Raw genomic sequence first — 24696 nt, forward strand, 5'->3', positions numbered from 1 at the left:
ACCAAAGCAGCGACAAACAATCATTTATTCAACATTTACTTGACCAGGCGAGTCAATTAAGAAAACCCTCTTATTTACAAATGACAGCCTGGCAAAAGGCAAATCTTTGCCACTTGGGGGGCCCCACACAAACACAGAGGCTCTCTGGATGTCTGTGCAGCAAACTGAAGTTCTATCCAATCTCTCAGCAAGGATATAAACCCCCCGATTGTTTCAGGGAAGTGGTACGATGGCAATCTGGCAGATAAAACAAGAACGGAGAAGAAAAAAAAAGAAGACCAAATAGGGTTTTCTATCAGGGATAGGTTCTGATACACAGGGTCCCTTCTGAGCAGAGGTCTGCATGGAAAACAAGTCTGCACTGTGGCCTTTGTGTGTGTGTGTAGCGGCTGTACTGTATGCTGATATCTGTGCACCACTGACAAATATATGTCAACATGTATAGCACAAAAATAAACAGACTTTACTGACATTCTTACAATTCTTACCACTCACAAACTATTATCAATTTGTTTTGGCTAAATGCTGTCGGGTCAAAGGTCAGATGTTATCTGACTTCTGTTTATGTACAAATAGCAACAAGTTCTTTTTGAATAGCTTGTGATAATTTTTTCTCTTGAGATGAGTAACAAGCTGCCATTTGTCTCAATAACACCATTAAATAACTGCATGCTTACCATTTAGACATGGGGCCTTCCGTCACTCAACATGGTCTACATTTTAAGTGCATGAATTAATTGATTTGACACCTCATTAGGTTGTCTACGTAAACATACTACATGCTCTGTGCAAGTTTTAGACATGCCTTCAGAAATAGTGACATTTTAATTATCAACTGACTCTTTACAAAGTACAGCCAACAGATTAAGTCTGAATCTAATCAATATTCAGTGTGGCGCCTCCTTGCCTATTAAGGAGTTATTTTCGAGTTTTGCTATTGCAACATAACCAAAGATCGAATCAACAGCTTTTTCCTTACTGGTCGCCGTCGAAAGGAAATGTTGTGGTTCATAATTGAACTTCATTGAGTACCAATGTTGACTCTTTTCTCGATTTCATCTTTTCTTTTATTGAAGTTAGCATCTAATCAGCTAGCCTCTGCCTATCTCTTCACTTTCAACAATTTCAATAGCAAGTCACTAAGCCTCCAATCTGCCCTGAAGATGTAGCTGCTCAGAGGACAAATTATAACCTCCTGATATTATGAAGATATCAATGGCTGAAGCTCTTGTCTGTGTCCAGTTTGGAGGCAGAAAAAAAAATAGCTGTTTTAAAACAGCAGAAATTTTCCACACTCACACAACTTTTCAAGGTACCAAATTTACAAGGACGACGTTTCCAGCATCTTTTGCAATAGTTTCTCTGTGGACATCTCAGTTCCTTCTATCTCTTCATGTTATATACTAATGACAACCCTTTTACAGGGCTCCTTGTGGTCGTCACGCTGCAGGATCATTTATGCTTACTTAATGGTGCTGTTCAATGGAAAATAATCTAAACATCTATAGACTCAGAGCCTAAAAACTGTGCACATTTCTGTAGATCTGGTTGCAAAATGCTTCGAACATGGTCACCAGCTCAAGTTTGTCTTAAGTTTGTCTACCAGCTCTGTTTATTGTTGAAAAACAAGGTGAAGGACACTGCAGTTGCACCATGTTGTGACTGCAGTGTGACACATCTACAGGACCTATAGTCAACTGAGTCATTGTTAACATGAACAAACATTTTGAAGAATGCATCTTAAAGCAGAAGTAAGCGGAATGTTTGTGTTAATATAAGTCTTAAATAGTTCTATCTTCCGACAGCAATCACTTATATATATATATACATAAAGGGGCGGTCCTCTCTGTGTGTGCAGCCAAGGGATGCGTGTGAATGTGGTGACGTAGGGACGAGGGCGGGGACTGCTAACTCCATCGGCTGACAAGAAGTTAGCCAAAACCACCAGATCGCTTACTTCTGCTTTAAGGTCAGTGAGGACAGTGCAGAGCTGCAAAATGGGAACAGTAACTTTGGCCTTGGAGGGTTTCGTAGATGTAGTTGAAATCATTTTCTGATTCATCCGGTTCATCCATCTACACAGAGATGGAGTAGTAAAACCACAGCTGTGATAGCAAAGATTGCTAGATAGTCAGTTTACTTTGATCTCAATACAGTCATGATGGCAACAACATCTTTGTGCCTGGCTGACGGATGTGTACCAAGAAACACTACTCTAAAATCAATATTTGATGTTTTATACCAAATGCAAACAAAATGCGACAGTGATACTCTCAGTTTCTTCAGCAGGCATCTTCATGACATAGTTAAGGCTTGTTTTACCAACATGTATCATGTTTTACCAAAATTAATACCTTTGCTGTTCATGTATATGTAGTGAAAATGCAACTATCTGCAGATGAGTAACAGCATATACTGTACAATATAATAAGTCTTTGTTGCTTCTACCTTCTGTTTCTATATTTAAGCTGCATTCATATAAAACAGATTTCAAAGCACTGCAATCAAAACAATATTCCATGGCCAATACAAAAATGATAAATGAGGAAAAAGTAGAACTATTTACTTTGCAGTCAAAAGTTTCGGAGGTGAAATGTAAATGGCCTGAAATCAAATGTTTTTCAATTTCAAACCATAAAACGCCATGAGACACTTTCTCTCTGCTCTGTCAGTTTTTTGATGCACCTTCTTTGTTTTCCTTGCTTACCCATAGCTCTGCTCGCCCTCATCAGGACTTCTCCCAGTTTGAGGCGGGTTTCCAGGGAGTGCTCCTGGTTGGATGTGGGCAGGGAGGGACCATGTTGAAAGTCTTTCAGGAGCCTTTCCAAGATCTTCTCAGGGTAGCAATCAGCCAGTACAGCAAGACCTAAAGACAGTTTACACTTAGTCCATCTGCCTTCAGGAGAACTCACCACTGTCTAATGGAGCTCTGTCTATCGATTATCAGAAGAAAAATAATCAATATTAGTATTAGGGATGTCCCGATCACATTTTTTTGCCCCCGAGTCCGAGTCCGAGTCATTTGATTTTGAGTATCTGCCGATACCGAGTCCCGATCCGATACTTTGGCAATGCAGTAAAGTTTTTAATGTAGATCAACTGTATCATCCCACTATTTTTCTGTTCTTTGTGCTCTACTAGGGATGTAACAATATCACAATCTCACAATAATACTCTACCTCAATAACAAGCCCATGACATTTATTGCAGTATTGTAAGACATGCCATGATATCAAACTCTCAATGTATATTAGCACAGTAGCTCCACAGTATAATATTAATGCCGTTATCCATAAGTCAACAACAAGAACATTTGGTCAAAAATAAAATAGCTTATCATGTCTTTCTCAATCACCAGCCTCTCTCCCCTGATCCCACCCTCTCCTGCCTGTCTGCCCCCCCCCCTCACCTCGCTCCTTCTCCCTCCCTCACTCACTCCGCTCCTTCTCCCTCCCTCCCTCCCTCCCTCCCTCCCTCCCTCCCTCCCTCCCTCACCCAGCTCACCTCGCTCCTTCTCCCTCCCTCACCCAGCTCACCTTGTTCCTTCTCCCTCTCTAACTTTAAATAAATACCTGGTTCTGTATCTGCCATCACGCAACACAACGGTAGTTTTTTATTCAACAGTATGAGAAGTTTAAGAATGTCCGCGACATCTGCGCGGTCGGTCCGTGTGTCGGTCTCACGTGCGTTACGTCGGACTCGCTCTCAGTAGAAGCTGCAGTGACTGTTGTTGCTGCAGGTGTGTGTAGCGCTCAAACATCAACAACAAGCTGCTTGGAAGTCAGCAGTGAAACAACGCAGCCACACACACACAAACAAACAGTGAGCTGACACGGTGACACGATCGTCTCTCACACTCTCGCAAGCGCCGTCATTTCATATCGTTACTTGTCCGCGACGACGCAGCCACACACACACACACCGTGGAGCTGTGCGCCACAGACCATGCACAAAACACAAGCATGCTGCACCGAATGCGCGTCGCTTTGGGTAATGAGCGCACATGACGAACGTCTACAGTAAAAGTAATGGGTTTGAGAGTGCAAAAGATGATACATCTGAACGCCCCCCATGCGGCCCGTCTTCGCTTTAGACAGATAGGAAAACTCTGACATGTAGATATGTAATATATCCGATTCCTGATCGGGATGTAACGTCCGATTCCGATCGAGTCTGAAACCACGTGATCGACCCCGATTTCCGATCACGTGATCGGATCGGGACATCCCTAATTAGTATCACATTGGGCCAAACGGCATCATTATATTACCTTGAATAGCTGACAGGTAGATGAATGAGTCCTCATGCTCCAGGTTTTCTAAGAAGAGCTGGAGAAAACAGACAGAAACGTAGGGTCATTACTGATGCAGCCTGTTTCTACTCATTGGGAAGATTCTGCCAGTGCTCTGAGAAAACATTCAAAAATGGATCCTGCCAATACAAGAAAAAGCGGATCAATACTGGCACAGAGAATACATTAAAAACAATAAGACCAAAATAATAAGATCAAAAGGAATAAATCAAACAACAGTCCTGTGTGCTTTAAGGGCCCTTGAAGGTTTGAGTGGGTGAGGGGAAAATGGAAGGGGAGTGTAAAAACAATGGGCTGGAGTGTGGGGTGAAGTGTGGGATGTGATGATAGAACATATGAAAGGTGGCCTGTACAGTATTGGAGAACTCAACCCAACCGTGAAACACAGAAATGAGAAAAATCAATGACAGTAACCGGTGTGGGTTGAAGGTTATCTGAGGTGTGCACAGTGGGGGGCTTCTAATTACAGAGAATATGAGATGAGCTTTTATCCTTTCGTGCACATTCCACCTTAACAAGTCCCCAGAGCATACCATTGTTCCTCCTGGCCCCCCTGGGGGAGGGAGTTCAACCGCCTTATTTATTATACATGCTGGCTCAGGATGTCCCAGGAGGCCCAGAGAAAACCTCCACCTCCACTGTCCTGATGGACACATGCAGGACACTCTGCAAGAGCACAATGTCTGAAAGGTAGCTCCAGCAACACAGCCTTTACCTCAACCAAGCAAAATCCACCATGGCTGTATAGTGGAATTTACCATCAATAGCCATGAATTTAATAATTAAAAGGTCTCATCATCTATAAAGGTAAATGTTCATATTAAAGCTCCATTAAGAATAATGGTAGATGTCCATGTATCTTGTGATTATGAAGCAGGTCTCGGTTCTATACTAATACTTTGACGGTATCAAAGTTTCAGTCACAAACTGAGCCTTAAAACCAGCCGTTGGGGGACTTCTGTAACTTTGTGATGTCACAACACAGGACTAACTTAGCCCTGCCCACCGTGATTCACCGTTAGGTGTTGTTTTTCTAAAATTTTGATATATGTTTATTTGATCACTCATAAAATAGTCAGCCAATCAGACAGAAAAATACAGAAAAGCGTTAACCTGTAATTTACTGACATTACTTTACATATACCTATTGGTTCCAAACAGTTCACTGCATCATGTAAAACATGTAGCTGTGGTCTATGATCCTGAAAGTGAAACAAAGACTACAGCCTGTACTGCTGGTGATGGAAAAGCACAAGCCCACTTGACTCAGCGCTCTGTTGGCACAGACCTTCAGTGTGTCGGTGCACAGAAGAGATAACAGGATTCTCATAGAGGGAACATCTATCAGGCCTGCAGAGGCTGGCAATGCGAAGTAAAGATGAATAACACCACACTGGTAATGAGGGGAGTACAAGAAAGGCCAGCACCTCTGGATGCACAGAAAAATGAGGCCTTACTGTTGCTATGGATGCTGTGTTTTTTTTTCCATTAAGCCAATGTCTTTTTTGGTTTTGGACTAAAAGTAAAGGTTAACATTTGTGTATCAGTATTTTTCAGTGCACCCCAATTAACCAAAAACTGAAACATAGGCAAAAAAGTTGAAGTAAATAATCAAGTAACCCACCGTGAGCACTTTCTCCTGGGCCTGGATGGCCTCTGGCTTTTGACTTTGCACCATCTGTGTCAGGACCCTCAGGGCACACGCTCTGGTTGGCACATCTGGGTCACATGCCTGCAGCAGCCAATCAGAAAAGGACTCGGTAGCAGAGCCAGGGACACTCGTGCCAGAGGTTCTTCCTCCACCTTGTGGAGTTGTCCCTGCTGCAGACCCTCCAGAGGACACTGGCTGTCTGCTGTTGGTGCTGCTAGGTGTCTTACTGTCCGGGGGAGATGACTGTGGACGAGTCTGTTCTTTCACCTTTTTCTTTTTCCTACAAGACTCAGTGTTGCTCCTCTCCGTTTCTTCAGGGTGTCTTGAGGCCTGAGGAGCAGCAGTGAGGTTTCCAGGCCTGCAGGCACCGTGAGTGGCAATGACAGTTCTGAGGTTGGATGCCAGCTCCTGGACCACACAGTGCTTCTGAGACAGAGTCTCCAGAGGTGAGAGCAACCGCCACATAGAAGAGTAGTCCTCTGCACTTAGCTGGAGATGAAAGAGGAGAGTGAGCAGTAGGGATGGGTACCTTTTGCATTTGAATCGATACAGTATCAATACTAGGGATGTCCCGATCACATTTTTTTGCCCCCGAGTCCGAGTCCGAGTCATTTGATTTTGAGTATCTGCCGATACCGAGTCCCGATCCGATACTTTGGCAATGCAGTAAAGTTTTTAATGTAGATCAACTGTATCATCCCACTATTTTTCTGTTCTTTGTGCTCTACTAGGGATGTAACAATATCACAATCTCACAATAATACTCTACCTCAATAACAAGCCCATGACATTTATTGCAGTATTGTAAGACATGCCATGATATCAAACTCTCAATGTATATTAGCACAGTAGCTCCACAGTATAATATTAATGCCGTTATCCATAAGTCAACAACAAGAACATTTGGTCAAAAATAAAATAGCTTATCATGTCTTTCTCAATCACCAGCCTCTCTCCCCTGATCCCACCCTCTCCTGCCTGTCTGCCCCCCCCCCTCACCTCGCTCCTTCTCCCTCCCTCACTCACTCCGCTCCTTCTCCCTCCCTCCCTCCCTCCCTCCCTCCCTCCCTCCCTCCCTCACCCAGCTCACCTCGCTCCTTCTCCCTCCCTCACCCAGCTCACCTTGTTCCTTCTCCCTCTCTAACTTTAAATAAATACCTGGTTCTGTATCTGCCATTACGCAACACAACGGTAGTTTTTTATTCAACAGTATGAGAAGTTTAAGAATGTCCGCGACATCTGCGCGGTCGGTCCGTGTGTCGGTCTCACGTGCGTTACGTCGGACTCGCTCTCAGTAGAAGCTGCAGTGACTGTTGTTGCTGCAGGTGTGTGTAGCGCTCAAACATCAACAACAAGCTGCTTGGAAGTCAGCAGTGAAACAACGCAGCCACACACACACAAACAAACAGTGAGCTGACACGGTGACACGATCGTCTCTCACACTCTCGCAAGCGCCGTCATTTCATATCGTTACTTGTCCGCGACGACGCAGCCACACACACACACACCGTGGAGCTGTGCGCCACAGACCATGCACAAAACACAAGCATGCTGCACCGAATGCGCGTCGCTTTGGGTAATGAGCGCACATGACGAACGTCTACAGTAAAAGTAATGGGTTTGAGAGTGCAAAAGATGATACATCTGAACGCCCCCCATGCGGCCCGTCTTCGCTTTAGACAGATAGGAAAACTCTGACATGTAGATATGTAATATATCCGATTCCTGATCGGGATGTAACGTCCGATTCCGATCGAGTCTGAAACCACGTGATCGACCCCGATTTCCGATCACGTGATCGGATCGGGACATCCCTAATCAATACTCGGTACCTGGGAACCCATACCGGCACCAATCGGTACCTGTTTTCAGTACTTTTTGTGTGTGTGGTAATTAAAAAAATAAAAAAATAAAAAAAACATCTGAAATTTGAATATTTACCTCTTAACAACATCACAGCTCAGTCTTTAAGAGTATTTTATGTTTTAGGGATGGGCAATGATTTTCATATAATGGAATGGAATAATCATTCAATGAAAAAAAAAAAAGTTTATGAGACTATCGTCTTGTCTGAAAAAATGTCCGTTTTCACTGTGGGACTGTGTCATGCAGACTGCACTCTTGCTGGCGCATGACGAAGGTGCGTTCAGGTACCGAAATGTGGTACCGATTGATTTACTTTGGTGGGAATTCGGTCGGTACCCATCCCTAGCAGTGACCCCCCTCTATAGTTGGAGTTACCACCCAACCTGGCATCTTTGTCATGCATGTTCTTGGCTTTGAATAGGCAGCACAGCATCACACCCACCACCTGCACCGTGCTCAACTAAGATCAGATATTCCAACTGTGAAGCTGCTGTTGCCCTGTGATGAACACTGGTAAAGACATGGGTCATCCAGGGAGCTCAGATACCAGTGATAATAGCGCCTGTATACGTTCTCTGTTGACATTGGTTACACAGGTCAGAGTGCACACAGCAGTGGTAGCTACTGTGTGATAACACCTGTGAGGCTTGGATCTATATTTGTCACAATACTGTTACATCTGTAGGAAGAAGATCCATCCTACATCGAGCTATCACAGTGTGACACTGCAGTGTAATCCTCACTTCTTGATTTTTGATTCGCCTTGTGCTATCTTGGTGATCAGCCTGACTGTTCTTTATAGTCTGGCCATGTTCTGTCATATTTTGAGAGCTAGATAAAAAATGTAAGATAAAAGAATAAAAACTTGTATTTTAAAACTCCATGAGCATGAGCAGAGCTGGATTGGGTCCACATCTCTGCACACACAGCTGAGGTGTACATGCAGGACACGTGACAACCAGTGTGTCTAGCTGGTGCCAAGGAACGAGCTGACAAAGGCAGGGAGGAAGAAACCGCTTCTAGCAAACAAACACAGATGTGACAAGGATTAAGATCCAAGGCACACACACGCAGAAACCTAAGGGGTGAATTCCAATTCCTCTCTAAAGCCTCAATCTTAACCCTCAATCTCAAATATGCGCGCTAGTGCTAGTGCTAGTGCTGTCCCGATTCTCAGAAAAAATAAGTTGAGGGGCAAGTTTAAGGGCTGTATCGCCCTCAGTATTGAGATTTTCCGACACCAGCCTTGGGAGCAAAGGCTACCCAGAATGCAGTATTTTCTTTGTTAAAGTCCCCCTCCCGCGACCCTTTTTGGTTATTTTAAAACATTCTCTGTGGTCTTTAAATTGTGATTATGAAGTTTTTAGCCAAAATCACAAAACCTGTGCCATTTCCCAGGGCTCTCCCTCTGCACAGCACCAGCAGCTCATTAGCAATGCACCTCTGGAGGGTGGGCGGAGACTGCACTGCTCTGCAAGCTGCTCTGCAAGCTGCTCTACCAGGTGAGCTATACCTGTTATACCCTGACAGCTACACCGAGCTGTCAAGCCTTTCACTTCTGAGCCAGATGCAGAGCGGGGCGGGAGCTTGTAGCACTAGTGCCCTCCCCTCCCTGAAACTGCCAGTTTGCGTCTGCCATTGGTTCACAGCAATTTGAAGGCAGAAAAATTCAATTTGAAGAATGCAAATGCAATTTTGCACTTCCTTTTCAGCTGATATGTCCTCTAACACAAGAAAAATGCCACAGGAACATGTGAAAAGCACGAAAAACACGATTTTCATGGGAGGGGGTCTTTATTAAAGATATAAATATACGAAAACTTAGTTTAGGCCCATTTTATGGATTATTTATCTCATTGTTGCATAACATTTATTTTTTTATTTTACGATCTTTTGTCAATAGCCAGCCGGTGTGGACGCCATGTTGCTATTGTTTAGTTACAAAATGGTCATTTTTCTCTGTGGTAATGTAGCCTAGTTGTTAAGTTGTTTTATCAAGGTACAGCCTATGTAAAATGTTATAAGATGACCAGGCTGATGCCATCTCCCGTAGCCGCAGAGTTATCTAATGATAGTTACAGCTGGTATTTACCTTTCAATAAGCCATCGTATGCGGTGGTAAAAACGAAACTCATCACCCAGCGCATCCAGTGTTTCCCATTAACTCATTGAGTGCCGCGCTCCTTTCCAAAGTTTTAGTCAAGTGTACCGGCAATTTAGACCATTTTTGACGATTTTTGTAGAGCCACAGTGTATTCTATATTATTGCCACCAACACATACTGTGCCTCATTTGAAAGGTGAAACTTTCTGCTTCAAATGGCCACAAACCGTTTGTTTCTACGTGCCTCCGTTCCTGAGAAAAGTCAAGCTAAACATGGCTGGGTTTCACCAAAATCCCTGCTTTTTTTCTAGAAAAGGAGATAGAGCGTCTTTTATGAAAGGTGCTCTGTTTGTGCCTGTCGCTCTTCTGACACTCGCATTTCTGGATCAAAGGGCTCGTGTAAGATAAATATATACAACAATTGTTGTTCTATTCACAAATCCACCATCGGGGGGCGGGGGGCGCCACTAAACAACAATAACACAGACGCACCGTGCCGTGGCACAGCCTCTCGCCGCGGAATGTGATGGTCTCTCGGCCAAAAGCAGGTCGGGAACACTGGCCCCACCGGTGGTCGCGGTCCTTCTGTGGTACGGGTCGGTGGTGCCGGTCTGCTTTGGCCCAGAGACCATCACCAGATGAAGACCGGGCGGGACTGTCGGCTGAGAGCTTCCTGTTTCAGCTCCGAGCTGCTGGAGCCTCGCGGGTGAGAGCGGAGCGTCTGCGTTTGCAAAAGCCAAGTTATGATGAAAACTTCCAGATCATGAGCTGTCACGAGTTTTTGATCGTCATCTATTTCAGTTCTGCTCGTCGTAGAGTCCCCAAATTTACACATAAAGGTGTGTTAAAGTGTCTATTTTCATAATTAAAAAAAAAGAAGCAAAAAACGTAAAATTACATTTTTGGCACTCAACGCATGGGAATGAAAAACGGCGGCGAATATCGCTACTTTTTTTTTTTTTTAAGACGTTAGTTTAGGCGGCAGCTCTTTGTTGTTAAGGCGGCCGCCTTAACAGGAAAGCGCTGCGGGAAACCCTGAACTTATCTGACAGCTGCTCTCACTTCTTCCTCTGCTCCTCCTCACTCACTCACCTACACACAGACAGGACTCTGTCTTCCTCACACTCACCCCAGCCCCTCAGTTTCTCATCCCACCTGCCCGTACCATACACATTGACAGTCAGTCAGAAATCACAGAACTTAAACATCATAACAAGAACATTACTGCGGGGTCGCTACAATATTTTCAGTTGTGCAGTCAACTATTATTAATAATATTGTTTTGTATTGTTTTATTACTCAAAATGTTATGAGTTATTTTCCAAGAGGAAAGTATCACATAGCCTAATTTAAATTTAGCTGCACTGTAGTTCAGTGTTAAAGCAGTGTCATATTTTGTTATGCTATGAGTTATACTATGGCTGTTCATAAGGCATGAAACTAAACAAATAATTATTAAAAAAAAAAAAATCTGGTACTCTTATTTGTGTATTTCTGCTTGATACTGAATCGATATCGAAGCATTTCAATCAATATCGAATCGAATCGATATCGAATCGAATCGTGACCTAATGAATCGAAATCGAATCGAATCGTGAGATTCTCAACAATACCCAGCCCTAACGAGCGCGATCGGTACGGAGATAACAAAGTCGGAAAAAGTTTCTATTTCTAGAGAAAAACGACGGGCAGAGCCTGGAACAAGTGTAACGTGGAGCTGGAGGAAAGCTTAGCTACGGATGCTATTAGCATAGCTCCAGCATGAAGTGATCGGAGGAGGCAGGAAAGGTAAACTGATCAGTACCAAAATGCCGAAGCGGAAGCGGATCGCGGAGTCAGTGACCGACGTGACGACGAACCGAGAGATCAGCGCGGTGCGTCGCTGCCGCGTCCAGCAGAGAGGCTGAAGACGCCACGACGTCTCCCTCCCTCCTTCAGAGACAATGCAGCAGGAGAAGTAGGAGAGGGGAGGGGCGGGGGGGGGGTGGGGGTTAGGAGAGGGTGAGGGGGCAGCAACTGCAGGAGAAGGAGGAGAGCAGACATCACTCTGCAGAGTAAGACTCCTACTTGTTGTTGTATTTTAGTTTGTTTTTTTTTGTACAATGAAAAAACATGTGAAATTTAATTTTCAGATGTCTTACATGTTTTTGAAGCCAAAATTAAAACGGATAAATCACAGTTTTTCTTGAGAGACTCTCTTTCACAAAAATGCATTTTTCTCAGCTTTCTAGAAAAAAAGTGGTCTTTTTGGTGCAACCAGGCTCTATTCAGCTTAAGATAAATCAAGAATGGAACAAGGTACAAACAAATGTTTTTTTCCCTAGTTAAATAGAGAGTCTCCTCTTTCCTTTGAGCTATTTTGTGTTTTCAGAGTCATAGTACGAAATATTCTCTTGGTCTTAAAATATTACTCAAAATGCCCCGAAATGCTGGCACATGGCACTGACCATTTTATAAAAGGGCTGGCACTCAAAGAGTTAAGTGTCACCTTTACTCATCATTATTTAACTGTACTGTAACAAGAGAACATGAAGCCAGGTTTATACAGAGAAAACAGTTCCTGGGTGCGGTTTACAGAGCAACATGTTGTGTGGAGATTCAGGAGCGTGAGTACCTGAGGTCCAGAGAGCAGGGTGGCCACCAGGCCCATCGCCATGCTCAGTGTCTGACTCTCTACTGGGCTCTCTGGACTTGGGTCAGTGGCCTGGTCCAGACCCACACAGGCCCTCTGAAGCAGTGTCACTATAAAGTCCACCACCTAGAGGAAAAGACAAACAAGGTCATGGACACAGACGATATCCAAAGAGAGATTCAAACGTATTTAATATGAATAAAAACTCTGAATGGCCCTGGTAGAATGACTTGGGTCAATGAAATAAGGAAAACAAGGAATAAGCCCACTGACACATTTTCAAAGCTTTTCAGTCCTTATAAAGAAATCTAACACTAACACGTCTAAAAATAAAACATTATCCAGTTCATCAGAGATGTTTCTTAATCTGTGAGGGAATGTTTGTTCGCCTTAAAATGCCAGCCGGCCAGTCAGCCAACACCTCCTAAAAACAATAATAGACTATTTTAGTGTGGCACCATGATTCAGTGTGGCTTGTTTTCATTACATTAACTCCCACGGGAACACAGTCCAATTTAAAAATATGCCAGAGAAAGACAGTGGCGTTCCCAGGAGGATGGAACACCTCACATGGGGCAGAGGCGGCATTTCAGGGACGTTCCTCTGAGCAGGTCCATGACAAAAAAGTGCAACAAAGTGCAGTTTACCCAGCAACATCTGCTCAGTTACAGTAAATGTATTCCTGAAACAAACACAAATTTAGGCCACAGACAGTCACAAGAAGACCTGATGTGCTGCACACAACACTATTCTACAAAACTCCTCCGTGATCTTCTGCTCAGTGTTTTTTTCTACAGTCAAGAATGAGTGACCACTGACCAGTGACACAAAACATTAAAGACATATGTAGAAATATTGAATATGTTGCTTCCTACTAATGGGTTTACTCCCCTCCACTAGTGTAAACCCAATGAACATGCACTGAGGGCATTTAGAGGTCTACATCAGGGGGCGGGCTGGGCCACATGTTGCTGTGTCCTTTTAACAGTGTGTGGCTGGCTGCAGTGAAGAGCCAGGGCCATCTACTCTGGTTTGGATTATAGAGCAGTTCATTCATTCACTTAGCTCTTCCTCGCCTGATAAAAACAACAACACACACCCCCCTCTTTGTAAGTGAGATCCAATCACAAGATGCATGTGATGCAAACAGACACTTAGAGCTGTGATCTGACCACTGAAGAAGAAAGAGGAAGAAGAAGAAGAAACCAGGCCTGAGCCTTCAAGTCTCCATGAACCTAACAATCACCAAAGAAAGACACTCTGTACAGTTTCAGCTAACGACCTTTGAGCACGACTGGACCCATCCAGGCCACCGTCGGTTCAACCTCTTGCCCTCTGGAAGGCGTTACAGATCACTTAAAACCATGACTCACAGATTCAAACACAGCTTTTTCCCCACAGCAACACATGCCCTGAACAGACTATAATAAAACAATTGCAACTTCCTACTTCAGGTGCAATCTTGCAATCTATGTGCAATCTATTTTTTTTTTCTTTTTAACATAATGTGCAATCTATTTTTTATCTGTATATGTATATGTTATCTAATAGTGTGTAAGTGTGTGCATTTGTTTGTTAGGATTGATTGTGATTTATGTATCCAGCACTTTGCAGGAGCATACATCATTTTGTTAGGGTTATATTTTTCTCTTATTATACAATGACAATAGAGGTCCTTGTGCTTGAAATCACAGGTTTGTGTGTTTTTGCAGGTAGAGCGGGTTGTCCAATAATCAGAGGGTTGGCGGTTCAAATCCTGCTCTGTCCCGGTCGAATGAATACACATTCACACAAACCGGCCTGCCCTCCCTTCCTGTGAACCAGTCTGCCATCCAGTCCTCCCATTAAGCTGGCCAGCTCTCCCTGCCTTTCCTCCCACCAGAAGCCGCCTCCATCAGCTGTTGTTAACATTTCTATGTTTTCCACATTCTGTGTTATAAACTGTTTTCTTGTCTGTAACAACATCTATTGCACGTCTGTCCGTCCTGGGTAGGGATGGGTACCGAAATTCGGTACTTTTTTGGTACCGACCGAATTCCCACCAAAGTACCGAGTATCGATTCACATAAAGTCAATCGGTACCACATTTCGGTACCTGAACTAGAGGTAAGATCTTAAGCCCGAGCCCGAGCCCGAGCCCGACCCGACCCGAATAAAATGTCAATCATTACGTTCGGGTCGGGTCGGGCCGGGCTTCTCTCTCGCTGACTTTTTTTTTTTTTTTTTTTTAATATATGTTTATAGAAATGTATAAACGATGTGTGGAGATACTAAACTGAGGAATACTTGTTATAAAATAAATAATTAGGGAAAAAAAAACAGAGAGGGCGCTGTAAGGTAATTGCTATTTAACTAAACAGGACAGGAGCCGCAGCGCAGAGCCAGAGCACGCTTTGAGCACGTGAAAGAGCCACTGGTGCATAGGCAGAGCCGAGTTAGTGGCGTGGGCCATTATGTGTAGGAAACACCGAGATTAAATCAATAATCTTGTCACAACTCACTGTGATGTTGCTACACTAACATCACAGTGCGCCGACTTCGATGCGTTTCGAGGACCTGACTGAGTAGTTTGGCCACGAGACACCGTGGTCCACAAAAAAACAGAAGTGGCCTCATCACAACAACACGTACTGTACTAAACTCTTGCAATGACAATTCAAAGAACTCCTTCCTGTCTCTGTCTTAGAGAGGTAAGATCTTAAGCCCAAGTCTGTCTATTATCCACCCCGTCATTGCTCTTCTTTGTCTCTCTGCGCGCTCTCTCTCTCTCTCTCTGCGCTCTCTCTCTCTCCCTCTCCCCGTCTCTCTCTCTGCGCTCTCTCTCTCTCCCTCTCCCCGTCTCTCTCTCTGCGCTCTCTCTCTCTCTCTCTCTCTCTCTCTCTCTCTTAAAGTGCCGCGCTAGATTCTTAAGGACGTACTCTGAGTCCTCACAAATAAAATATGAAATTTCGGGTTTGGGCTCGGGCCTGCAAATCAAGTTAATTGCTCGGGTTCGGGCCGGGTCGGGCTTTAATCCCGCGGGCCTGGGTCGGGTCGGGCTGGATTTTTTAGGCCCGATCTTACCTCTAACCTGAACGCACCTTCGTCGTGCGTCAGTGAGAGTGCAGTCTGCATGAGCCCCGCACACTCGCGCCCGCCCCCCTTCTCTCTCTCTCACTCTCTCTGAAATGAGACGCGGAGAGGCGGTAGCGCCAGCCCGTCGTTTTAAATCACTACCTGAAAAACAGCCGTCCGTCATTTAACAATGACGAACGGACTGTTGTGACAATCCGTACCGAAGCGGTCCATCATGTCCTCGTCACGTAATGACAGCACATGTAAACGAGGATGAAGTCTCCCCCTCTCCTCTCTTCAAAACGTGAAGTCCACATGTTGCAGAGTTTGCACTGCAGTTTCTGTTTTTTTTTTTTTCACAAAGTTTCACACAGAGCTTTCTGATGGCTGTAGGAGTCTCTCCATGTAAAAACGGAAATTTTTTCAGACAAGACTATAGTCTCATAAACTTTTTTTTTTTCTTAATTGAATGACTATTCCATATTAAAATCATTGCCCATCCCTAAAACATAAAATACTCTTAAAGGCTGAGGAGTTGTGATGTTGTTAGGAGGTAAATATTAAAATTTTATACATTTTTATTTTTTAAATTTTTTTAATTACCACACACACAAAAAGTACCGAAAACAGGTACCGATTGGTACCGGTATCGGTTCCCAGGTACCGAGTATCGATACCGTATCGATTCAAATGCGAAAGGTACCCATCCCTAGTCCTGGGTGAGGGATACCTCCTCTGTTGCTCACCCTGAGGTTTCTCCAATTTTTCCCTGTTAAAAGGGTTTTCCATGGAGTTTTTCCTCAGTGGATGTGAGGGTCTAAGGACAGAGGATGTTGTTATGATGTCATGTAAAGCCCTTTGAGAACAACTGTTTGTAAAAATGGGCTATACAGATAAAATGGCCTTGCCTTGCCTTTCTGTAACACGCCTTGGGTATCGGGTATCGATAAAAAAGCGGTATATAAATGTAAGCCAAAGTCATTATTAATATTAAATCAAATGACTTTGAGATGAAATGAAACCTCTCTGCCTCGAACTGCGGGCACAGCTGTAGCCATGTGACTGACTGCTGGTCAGCTGAGAGGAACTGAGCCACAAACAGGTAACTGAGTAGCTGGCAAACGGCACTGCTTTGTTAGCAGTTTGCTACAGCTTAGCAGCTCATTAGCCTGCAAAGTAAAGTCAGCAGTGCATGTTTTCCCCTGATCAATATTTGTCTCATTAAGTAAAAAAAATGCAATAAAAGCCCCATTAATGTTCGAGTGCGTTTCATTCAAAAAATCTGATTATACAATATAGGTTCATTTGCATTTTTTGCAGATTTTATGAATTATGGACATGAAAGTCAGGAGAGACAGTGATGTTCACCATGTTTATGTCCCTGAGCACTTGGAAAAGAACAGTGACAGAGCTTGTTCATGCTGACTGCAGCAGTGGCAATGGAAGGAAAGACTGAGGGTAAACCAGGCTATTGGTGGCAGGTGCCTTCTGTATTTATTGTTTTAGACTGTCTCTATCAGAGCAGCTTGATATCAAAGTGTTTGTAGTGAGATGATCTTAACTGGACTAGTGCCTCTAAGAATTGTAAAAAAAAAATGCAGAAAGCAGACAAACAACAGACTACCTTGGCTTTGGTTCTGGCAGCGTTGTGACTCAAGAGCATGAGTTTTGCAATTTACGTAGCATTTGTACAGGGGAGCGTATCTTCCTGCTCACCTGTGTGGTCTTCCTCAGGAGCGCAGTGTGCTGCAGAGTCTCCACCATCACAGCCAGCACTTGAAGTAAAGCCAATCTCTGGCTTTGCTGCGCAGCTCGTCCCAGCACGTGGCGCTCCACCTCAAGGAGAGTCATGGTCGACACGTTCAACTCTTCTTCGTCATCCTGCGCCTCATCTGCTCCTGCTGCCCAGTTGGTCAGCTCCTGCAGGAGAAACATGGACGCCATGACTGAGCTTATTCTCTCCACTGGGTGATGCTGTACAGTAGAGCAACCTGACATTACCACAGAGTGGAACAAACACTTCTGTTGCACTCTCACCAAAGGTGAACTGGAGTAAATCGTGTTTTACAGGTGTGTGTGTGTGTGTGTGTGTGTGTATATGTGTGTGTGTGTGTGTGTGTGTGTGTGTGTGTGTGTGTGGAGTCTTTACCTGCAGCAGGTCCAGGAAGAAGTCTCCTGGCAGGTCAGAGTCCTTGAGCTCAGCCAGTAAATGCATCAGACACTCGAGCTTCCACTGCTCTCCTGACAGCTTCTCATACAGAGCATCATCCTCATCACTGACAAGAACAGACACAGAACAAATACAAGGTATATACTGACTGTCATCATTGTGCAAAACAAAAAAATGATGGAGGTGAAATGAGGCAACACATTTTTGTTCTGAGCATCTTTCACCACACAAAGATGTGTGTGGTGTGTCTGTCACCTCAGGCTCTCTCTGGGGCTGAACCTGGCTCCTCCATCACTGCCCGGGCCGAAGACTGAGTCTGCTGCCCCGTCCTTCTGCCCCTGCAGGCCTGAGAGCTGCCTCAGCGCTGACACAGCTGCAGGAGTCTCCGTGTGGCTCAGGAACCACAGCAAAATGTCCTGGCAGTGAGCGCTGTGACACACACACACACACACACAAAATATTTACATTTACAGTTACAGTTTCAAAAACCAACAGGTACAGACCTCAGGCTCATTCATGCTCAAATTATTCACATATTTTCATTCAGTTTTCCATCACAATCCTGAAAAGTGATAATGTGCTTTAAAAGTAGGAATGACAACATAAGGCTATTTGTTGAATAGACTGTTTAGACAATGTCATTATCTTGTTCTCTTTTAAAGCTGTACAGAAAAGAAAATTGAATTTGAGCCCACTGTGGGTCTTAACATTGGTGTAATCACTCATCTGTCAGACGATGGAGCCCAAACTTTGTGCAAAATTCTATTTTCAAGTAAATCTGGGATGAAAGTGGGGTAGTTTTTTTCGCATTGGATAATGCAGGCACATGAATTATGCGTCACGCTGCTCACGATTCACCGAGCTCGGTCTCGCCCCAAGCTTTGAATATTCCGCCCGCTTGATAACGACCAATCAAATTCATTTTCCTTACTCGGCGCAACAAACAGGACAAACAGGACATTTCTGTATACCTTTAAGCCTAGGAACAATTTTCTATGGAAGAATAAGGGCGTATTCACACCAGGCTCGTTTGGTCCGCTTGAAACAGACTTTTCCTCTGGTGTGGACTTTTTGGGGAGGTGTGAATACAAACTACCGGACTCTGGTGCGGATCAAACAAGTGGACCGAGACCACCTCTGCAGCTGGGACTCGGTTCACTTGTTTGGTCCGCACCAGAGTCCGAAACGAACCCTGGTACGATTCGCGTACGGTGTGAATGCAAACCGAACCTTTCCCGAACCAAATGCAAAATCCAAGCGCCTTTTTCAACAGGCTTCCATTGTTGTCAGAAAATGTGTAAATTGTCAACAATGAGCCGTGGGTCAACATGGAGCACAGATAGACACGCTGCCTCCTGGATATCTGGTCAGTGGAAAACATTTATCAGATGCTGGAGAGGACGCACCCGTCGCTGTTGCACATTCTTAATATTCTTTTTTAACTGATAACAGAAAGTCGTTATCCGATTAATAACCGTTAACAAAAATAAATGTGACTAGGCTTATGCCGATCGGCAACGCGGCATCCTGAGAGAATGATTATGTTTTTTGTTTGTTTGTTTTTTGCTGTGCCGTCCTTTTTTTCTTTTTTTTAGCGCACCATCCTTCAGACGCACATGCAGACGTCTGTGTGTTTGTTGTCTGACCATCCTTCACGGGGACTGCTGCATAACGGCCACATAGCCTCCAAGTGATGAATAAGCACAGGACAGGTGCAACTGGAAAAAGGCAGCAAGAAATGCATTCATGACCTCCATTGTGTACTTTTCGTGGAAGATCCTGCTGATAATTTTTATCCAATGATTGAGCGACTGTGGGACACACGTGCTTTTGTTTACAAAGTTGATCCGCTTGTGAAAAAATGCAATGTGAATACAAACCGCACCAAGTAAAAAAAAATTTAGTCCGCACCAAAGCAAGTGAACTATCGACTTTCCTGGTGTGAATACGCCCTTACACAGAGACTCTCTAGCAGTGGGCGGTGTGTGGAACCAAGTCAAAATAAACTAAAGTGTGTGTTTGTTCCTGTTAATGATTGAGAATATCATCTGATGAAATAATGTGACTCATCCATGTGTTTTGGTAACAGCGACACTGACATGTAAGATGTATCAAACTTTGAATTAACATTTGATTCTTGTGACCAGGATCAATTTTACTGTTGTACATCTATTTCTCTCACAAACCATCAATCTGTGTCTGAGTGATCAGATCTCTAATGGATGTGTTCACCTAAACTTAGAGCTGATTACTTCAGATAAGAGACAGGTGTTAGTGCCAGGTCATAACAAGACCTTTGCTTCACTTTGTCCAAAAAATAAAGATCAGGGAAACTCTCAATCTGATAACTCTCTACCTAGTTTAAAGTCTTTGTAAGAGCAAACTACAATGATAAAATGATGTTGATTGTTTTGTACAAATGGATCTCTGGTGATTGGTAGTTCAGCCGATATATCCTAGGAACCTTTGTGTCTATGTAGGTGTTTCCACCAGGAAGATGAAAAACAGTTTTTGACCTCTGTGCAGCATTATACTCCGTGTGGGTGTGTTTGTTTGGAAATGTTTGACTTTTGGAAGTTTGGATGTCAAATGAATGAACTTTGTACATCACAAAGAACGTCATGGTAAAGTAAAGTGGGTCAGTTATGTTGAAAAACCTCAGTGGCAAACTTAGAAAGGAGAAATTAACTAATCTGACACAACGCATATCTGAACTTGGCAGGTTGTATGCTACTCACAAAACTCCAGAGCTATACAAAGAGCGCCTCTGTCTACAGGCAGAATTTTATGTTCTCACGACTCAACGTACTACTGAACTTCTCCTACAAACAAGGTCCCAGTTCTATGAACACGGAGACAAGGCCAGCAAACTGTTAGCACACCAGTTATGCCAGGAATCATCATCTCACCTTATCCCACAAATTCATACTAACTCACATAATACTACTGAACCCATGGAAATTAATAATGCGTTTAAAGAATTTTACATGTCTCTCTATTCATCTGAACAAGACACCACTCCTGATTTTGACATTTTTTTTGAAAACTTGGACATTCCCTCACTTGATCAATCAGCTGTGGAAGAGTTAGAGAGGCCAATCACCACTGCTGAACTTAATACGACTGCATCTTCTCTGCAAAATGGGAAGAGTCCTGGGCCAGATGGCTTTCCCTCCAAATTTTTAAAAAAGTTTTGGCACAAGCTTGCCCCTCTGTTCTTGGATATGTTCAATGAGTCATTTGAATTGGGCCGCCTCCCTCAAACTCTCAATCAAGCCTCCATTTCCCTTCTCCTAAAAAAAGGCAAGGACCCGCTAGCCTGCACCTCTTACCGTCCAATAAGTTTATTGAATGTTGATTTTAAGTTGTTGTCCAAACTATTAGCACTACACCTGGAATCCTTCCTCCCCTCTATCATTTCCTTGGACCAAACGGGGTTCATTCGAAATAGGCACTCTTTCTCTAACCTTAGACGTTTGTTCAATGTACTTTACAATGTCTCCTCTTCCAACACCCACAAAGCCGTAATATCATTACGCGGAAAAGGCATTTGATAGAGTTGAGTGGGATTACCTCTTCTATGCCTTATTTGGTTAAAATAATTTTATTTCATGGATTGAGTTGCTCTATTCTGCCCCGCAAGCCTCAGTCAGGACGAATAATATCCAATCAGAATATTTTCGCCTGTATCGCTCCACTAGGCAGGGTTGCCCTTTGAGCCCCCTATTATTCGCTATCGCCATCGAACCTCTCTCAATAGCCCTTCGGTCTAACCCCCTTATTACAGGCATATTTAGAAATGATACTCAGCTGAAAGTTTCCCTTTACGCGGATGACCTTCTTTTATATGTTTCTAACCTGTCTGTCTCAGTTCCTGCCGCTCTTGCCACCCTTCATTCATTTGGTCAAATATCTGGGTACAAATTAAATTTAAATAAAAGTGAGATATTTCCCATTAACCCTGCTGCTAAGATGTATCCCCTTTAAAGTTGCCAATTATAGTTTTGTCTATTATATCTTGGAGTCCATGTTACACACAAATTTGAAGACCTCTACAAGGCTAACTTTGCCCCCCTATTGATCCGAATCCAGAAAGACTTTGGACGATGGTCTCTGCTTAATCTGTCTTTGATTGCACGTAAAATGAATATACTCCCAAGACTCTCCTACTTGTTCCAGTGCATTCCCCTCTTTCTCCCTCAGTCTTTTTTCCGCAAATTAGATAGCCGGATTTCAGATTTCATTTGGAATAAGAAGGTTCCTAGGCTACGCAAACAATATTTGTAAAGACCAAAGTCTCTGGGAGGGCTAGCCCTACTGAATCTTAGGTTCTATTATTGGGCCACCAATATCAGGACTCTTAAATACTGGCTTCAATATGAGGCTTTTGATCCTCCTCCAACATGGCTAGTTATGGAAGCAAGGTCAGCAAATCCTGTCCCCTTGAAAGCCTTAGTGCACTCTATTCACTCGTCCACTCTTTCCTACACCAAAAATGTGATTGTTAAGACCTCACTCAGGATCTGGGTCCAGTTTAAGCGCTACATTGGCCTACAGACATTCTCAATTTATGCACCGCTAGCAGCTAACCATGCTTTTCCTCCTTCCCTCATAGACGGTGTTTTCTTACGGTGGACAAGTTTTGGTATTCATAACTTTAAAGACCTGTATATTAATAATCTCTTTGCTACTTTTCAGCAACTTTCTGATAAATTCTCGCTTCCTAAGCAACATTTCTTTAGATATTTACAAGTCTGCAGCTTTGTTCATGACACATTTCCTAGCTTTCCTAATCTACCCTCTGATTTAACTTTGGACAGTTTCCTGACACCAATTCCTACTCTTAAAGGCTCCATCTCGTATATCTATAATTTAGATAAATTAATACTTCACGTTCAGAGCCCCTATAGGCTTAATTAAGTCACACTGGGAGGAGGACCTGGGGGAGGCAATATCAGAGGAAGTCTGGGCAGAGATTTTGAGACGGGTACATAAATCTTCTATTTGTGCAAGACACAGTCTTATTCAGTGCAAAGTTGTCCACCGTACCTATTAGTAAGGCTCGGCTGGCTAAGATCTATGATGGTGTGACTCCAACTTGTGATAGTTGTAAGCAATCTCCCGCAAACTTAATTCATACACTCTGGCATTGTCCTTCTCTATATAATTATTGGACTGAGAGTTTCAATACCCTGTCAGAGGTAGTTGGGGAGGAAATAAAGCCAAATGCTCTGAGTGCACTTTTTGGGGTTGCTCCCCCTTCCCTTAGTCCAAAAAGGATGTACTAGCTTTTGCTACCCTGTTAGCCAGAAGACTAATTGTAATTAATTGGAAATCAACAACATTGCCCTGTCATGCCCGCTATATTAGAGATACCCTTTATTTTCTTAAATTGGAGAAAATCAGACTATCTTTATCTAGCTGCTCCAGTAAATTTTGAAAATTATGGGGCCCATTCTTACAATTTGTTAAGATGACAGATCTTCCACTTACCCCTGACTAGGGCTGTCAGTTTTTAGAAAAATGATGTTCGAACGATTATTGAATGACCCGTAATTCGTTCGGATATATTCGAATATTACCCCCCCCCCCGCCGCAGCCGCAGCACACACAGTCGCGGTGTTTTATTTTGAAAATTGACCGGATACTCTCGTTGTTTCATGTTTGACTTCCTGCCCAGCTTGACGCGATAGCTCGCGGCTCTCACACAAAATAGACCAGACGCTGCAAGGCGCGAGCCGGCCGCGGAGGTGCACGCCGCGAGACCACACCAGCGGTTAATATGGGCACAGAAAGTAAACTGGCTCCGTTTCTCGGCTGTTCGCGGCCCTTCCGCGTCCGGTGGACGTTCCGCGGCGCTATGCAGGCACCAGGCACTGCAGCCAAAGACGGTAAATAGAGTATCTTTGCTGCAGCCTGCATATCGAGCAGGTCATTACTGCTCGAATACGAACTTTTCCCCCCACATTCGAACGAATATTCGAATGTCGAATAAAAAGTGACAGCCCTACCCCTGACTGACGTGACGGAGGCAACTTAGAGGGGTATATATGCTATTTCTGTTGTGTTGAAGGTCACATGCCGCTACTTTGATTTAGGATGTCTGTTGCTATTTCAATTGCAGTTTACTATTACCTGACTGATGTACTACTTTACTCTTTGTAAATGTTATAATACAATTGTACTTACCTGCAAAACCCAATAAAAAAAGTTGAAAAAAAAAAAAGAAAAGAAAAACCTCAGTGGCTTTAAGCAACTCCTACCGTCTTAAATTAGAGTTGATTTAGTTAATTGTCATGCTAATGCAATGAATTAACATGTGACCGTCTGAAACAGTCACACTGGAAAATCAGGAAGAGAGGAAGTTTTTGTGGTTATGAGTCCCAGCTAATAACAGAGAAGACGTTACCGTAGGTGGGAGACATTCTTCTTGGTGAAACAGAAGAGTGAGAAAATGACAGGAAGAACTTCTTCCAGAGCTTTGAGTAGAGCGGCTGATGGACTGTTTCCGACCACCCAGACCTGACAGCAAATGACACGAGAGAGTAGACAGTGAGGACAGATATGAGAGACAGTATGGAAATCGTCTCCATCAGTGTCAATTTGCTGCAGATATTCCAGCAAAACTTACAACCTGCAACTGCTATTCAAATTAAATATAATAAAATATAACCTCATGTAAAAGTTAAAGCAGTACTAAAGAACTTTCAGTTTTGGTTGAGTTTGGCGGCGCCTGTGGACCAAATCGGTAGTGTTTTGCCTGAAGGAAGACTCCATTTCCCATGAACACTAGCGTGAAGCCCTGTAAATATCCTGCATTAAAATTAACAGAAGACATCAAAACTAAGTTTCTGTTTCCAGTGGATCATTTCAAAGTGAAAACACAAACATAATCCATTGCTAAAGTG

The 24696-nt window shown here is 43.5% G+C and overlaps 1 protein-coding gene across 1 annotated transcript in view; it reads right to left on the reverse strand.

Annotated features, from left to right (window-relative positions):
• tango6 (transport and golgi organization 6 homolog (Drosophila)) overlaps positions 1-24696 on the reverse strand; it is a 43619-nt gene that overhangs the window by 6449 nt on the left and 12474 nt on the right. The window contains exons 8-15 of the mRNA XM_085778356.1: positions 24198-24310; positions 18044-18217; positions 17768-17894; positions 17335-17538; positions 12547-12690; positions 5937-6452; positions 4271-4328; positions 2708-2866 (exon numbers count right to left, since the gene is read on the reverse strand). Of these exons, the coding sequence (XP_085634482.1) occupies positions 2708-2866; positions 4271-4328; positions 5937-6452; positions 12547-12690; positions 17335-17538; positions 17768-17894; positions 18044-18217; positions 24198-24310 (1495 nt within the window). The remainder of the gene's footprint in view (positions 1-2707; positions 2867-4270; positions 4329-5936; positions 6453-12546; positions 12691-17334; positions 17539-17767; positions 17895-18043; positions 18218-24197; positions 24311-24696) is intronic.

Source organism: Trachurus japonicus, chromosome 6, assembly GCF_045865225.1.
Source record: "Trachurus japonicus isolate A0001 chromosome 6, Traja_1.0".
Taxonomy (NCBI): domain Eukaryota; kingdom Metazoa; phylum Chordata; class Actinopteri; order Carangiformes; family Carangidae; genus Trachurus; species Trachurus japonicus.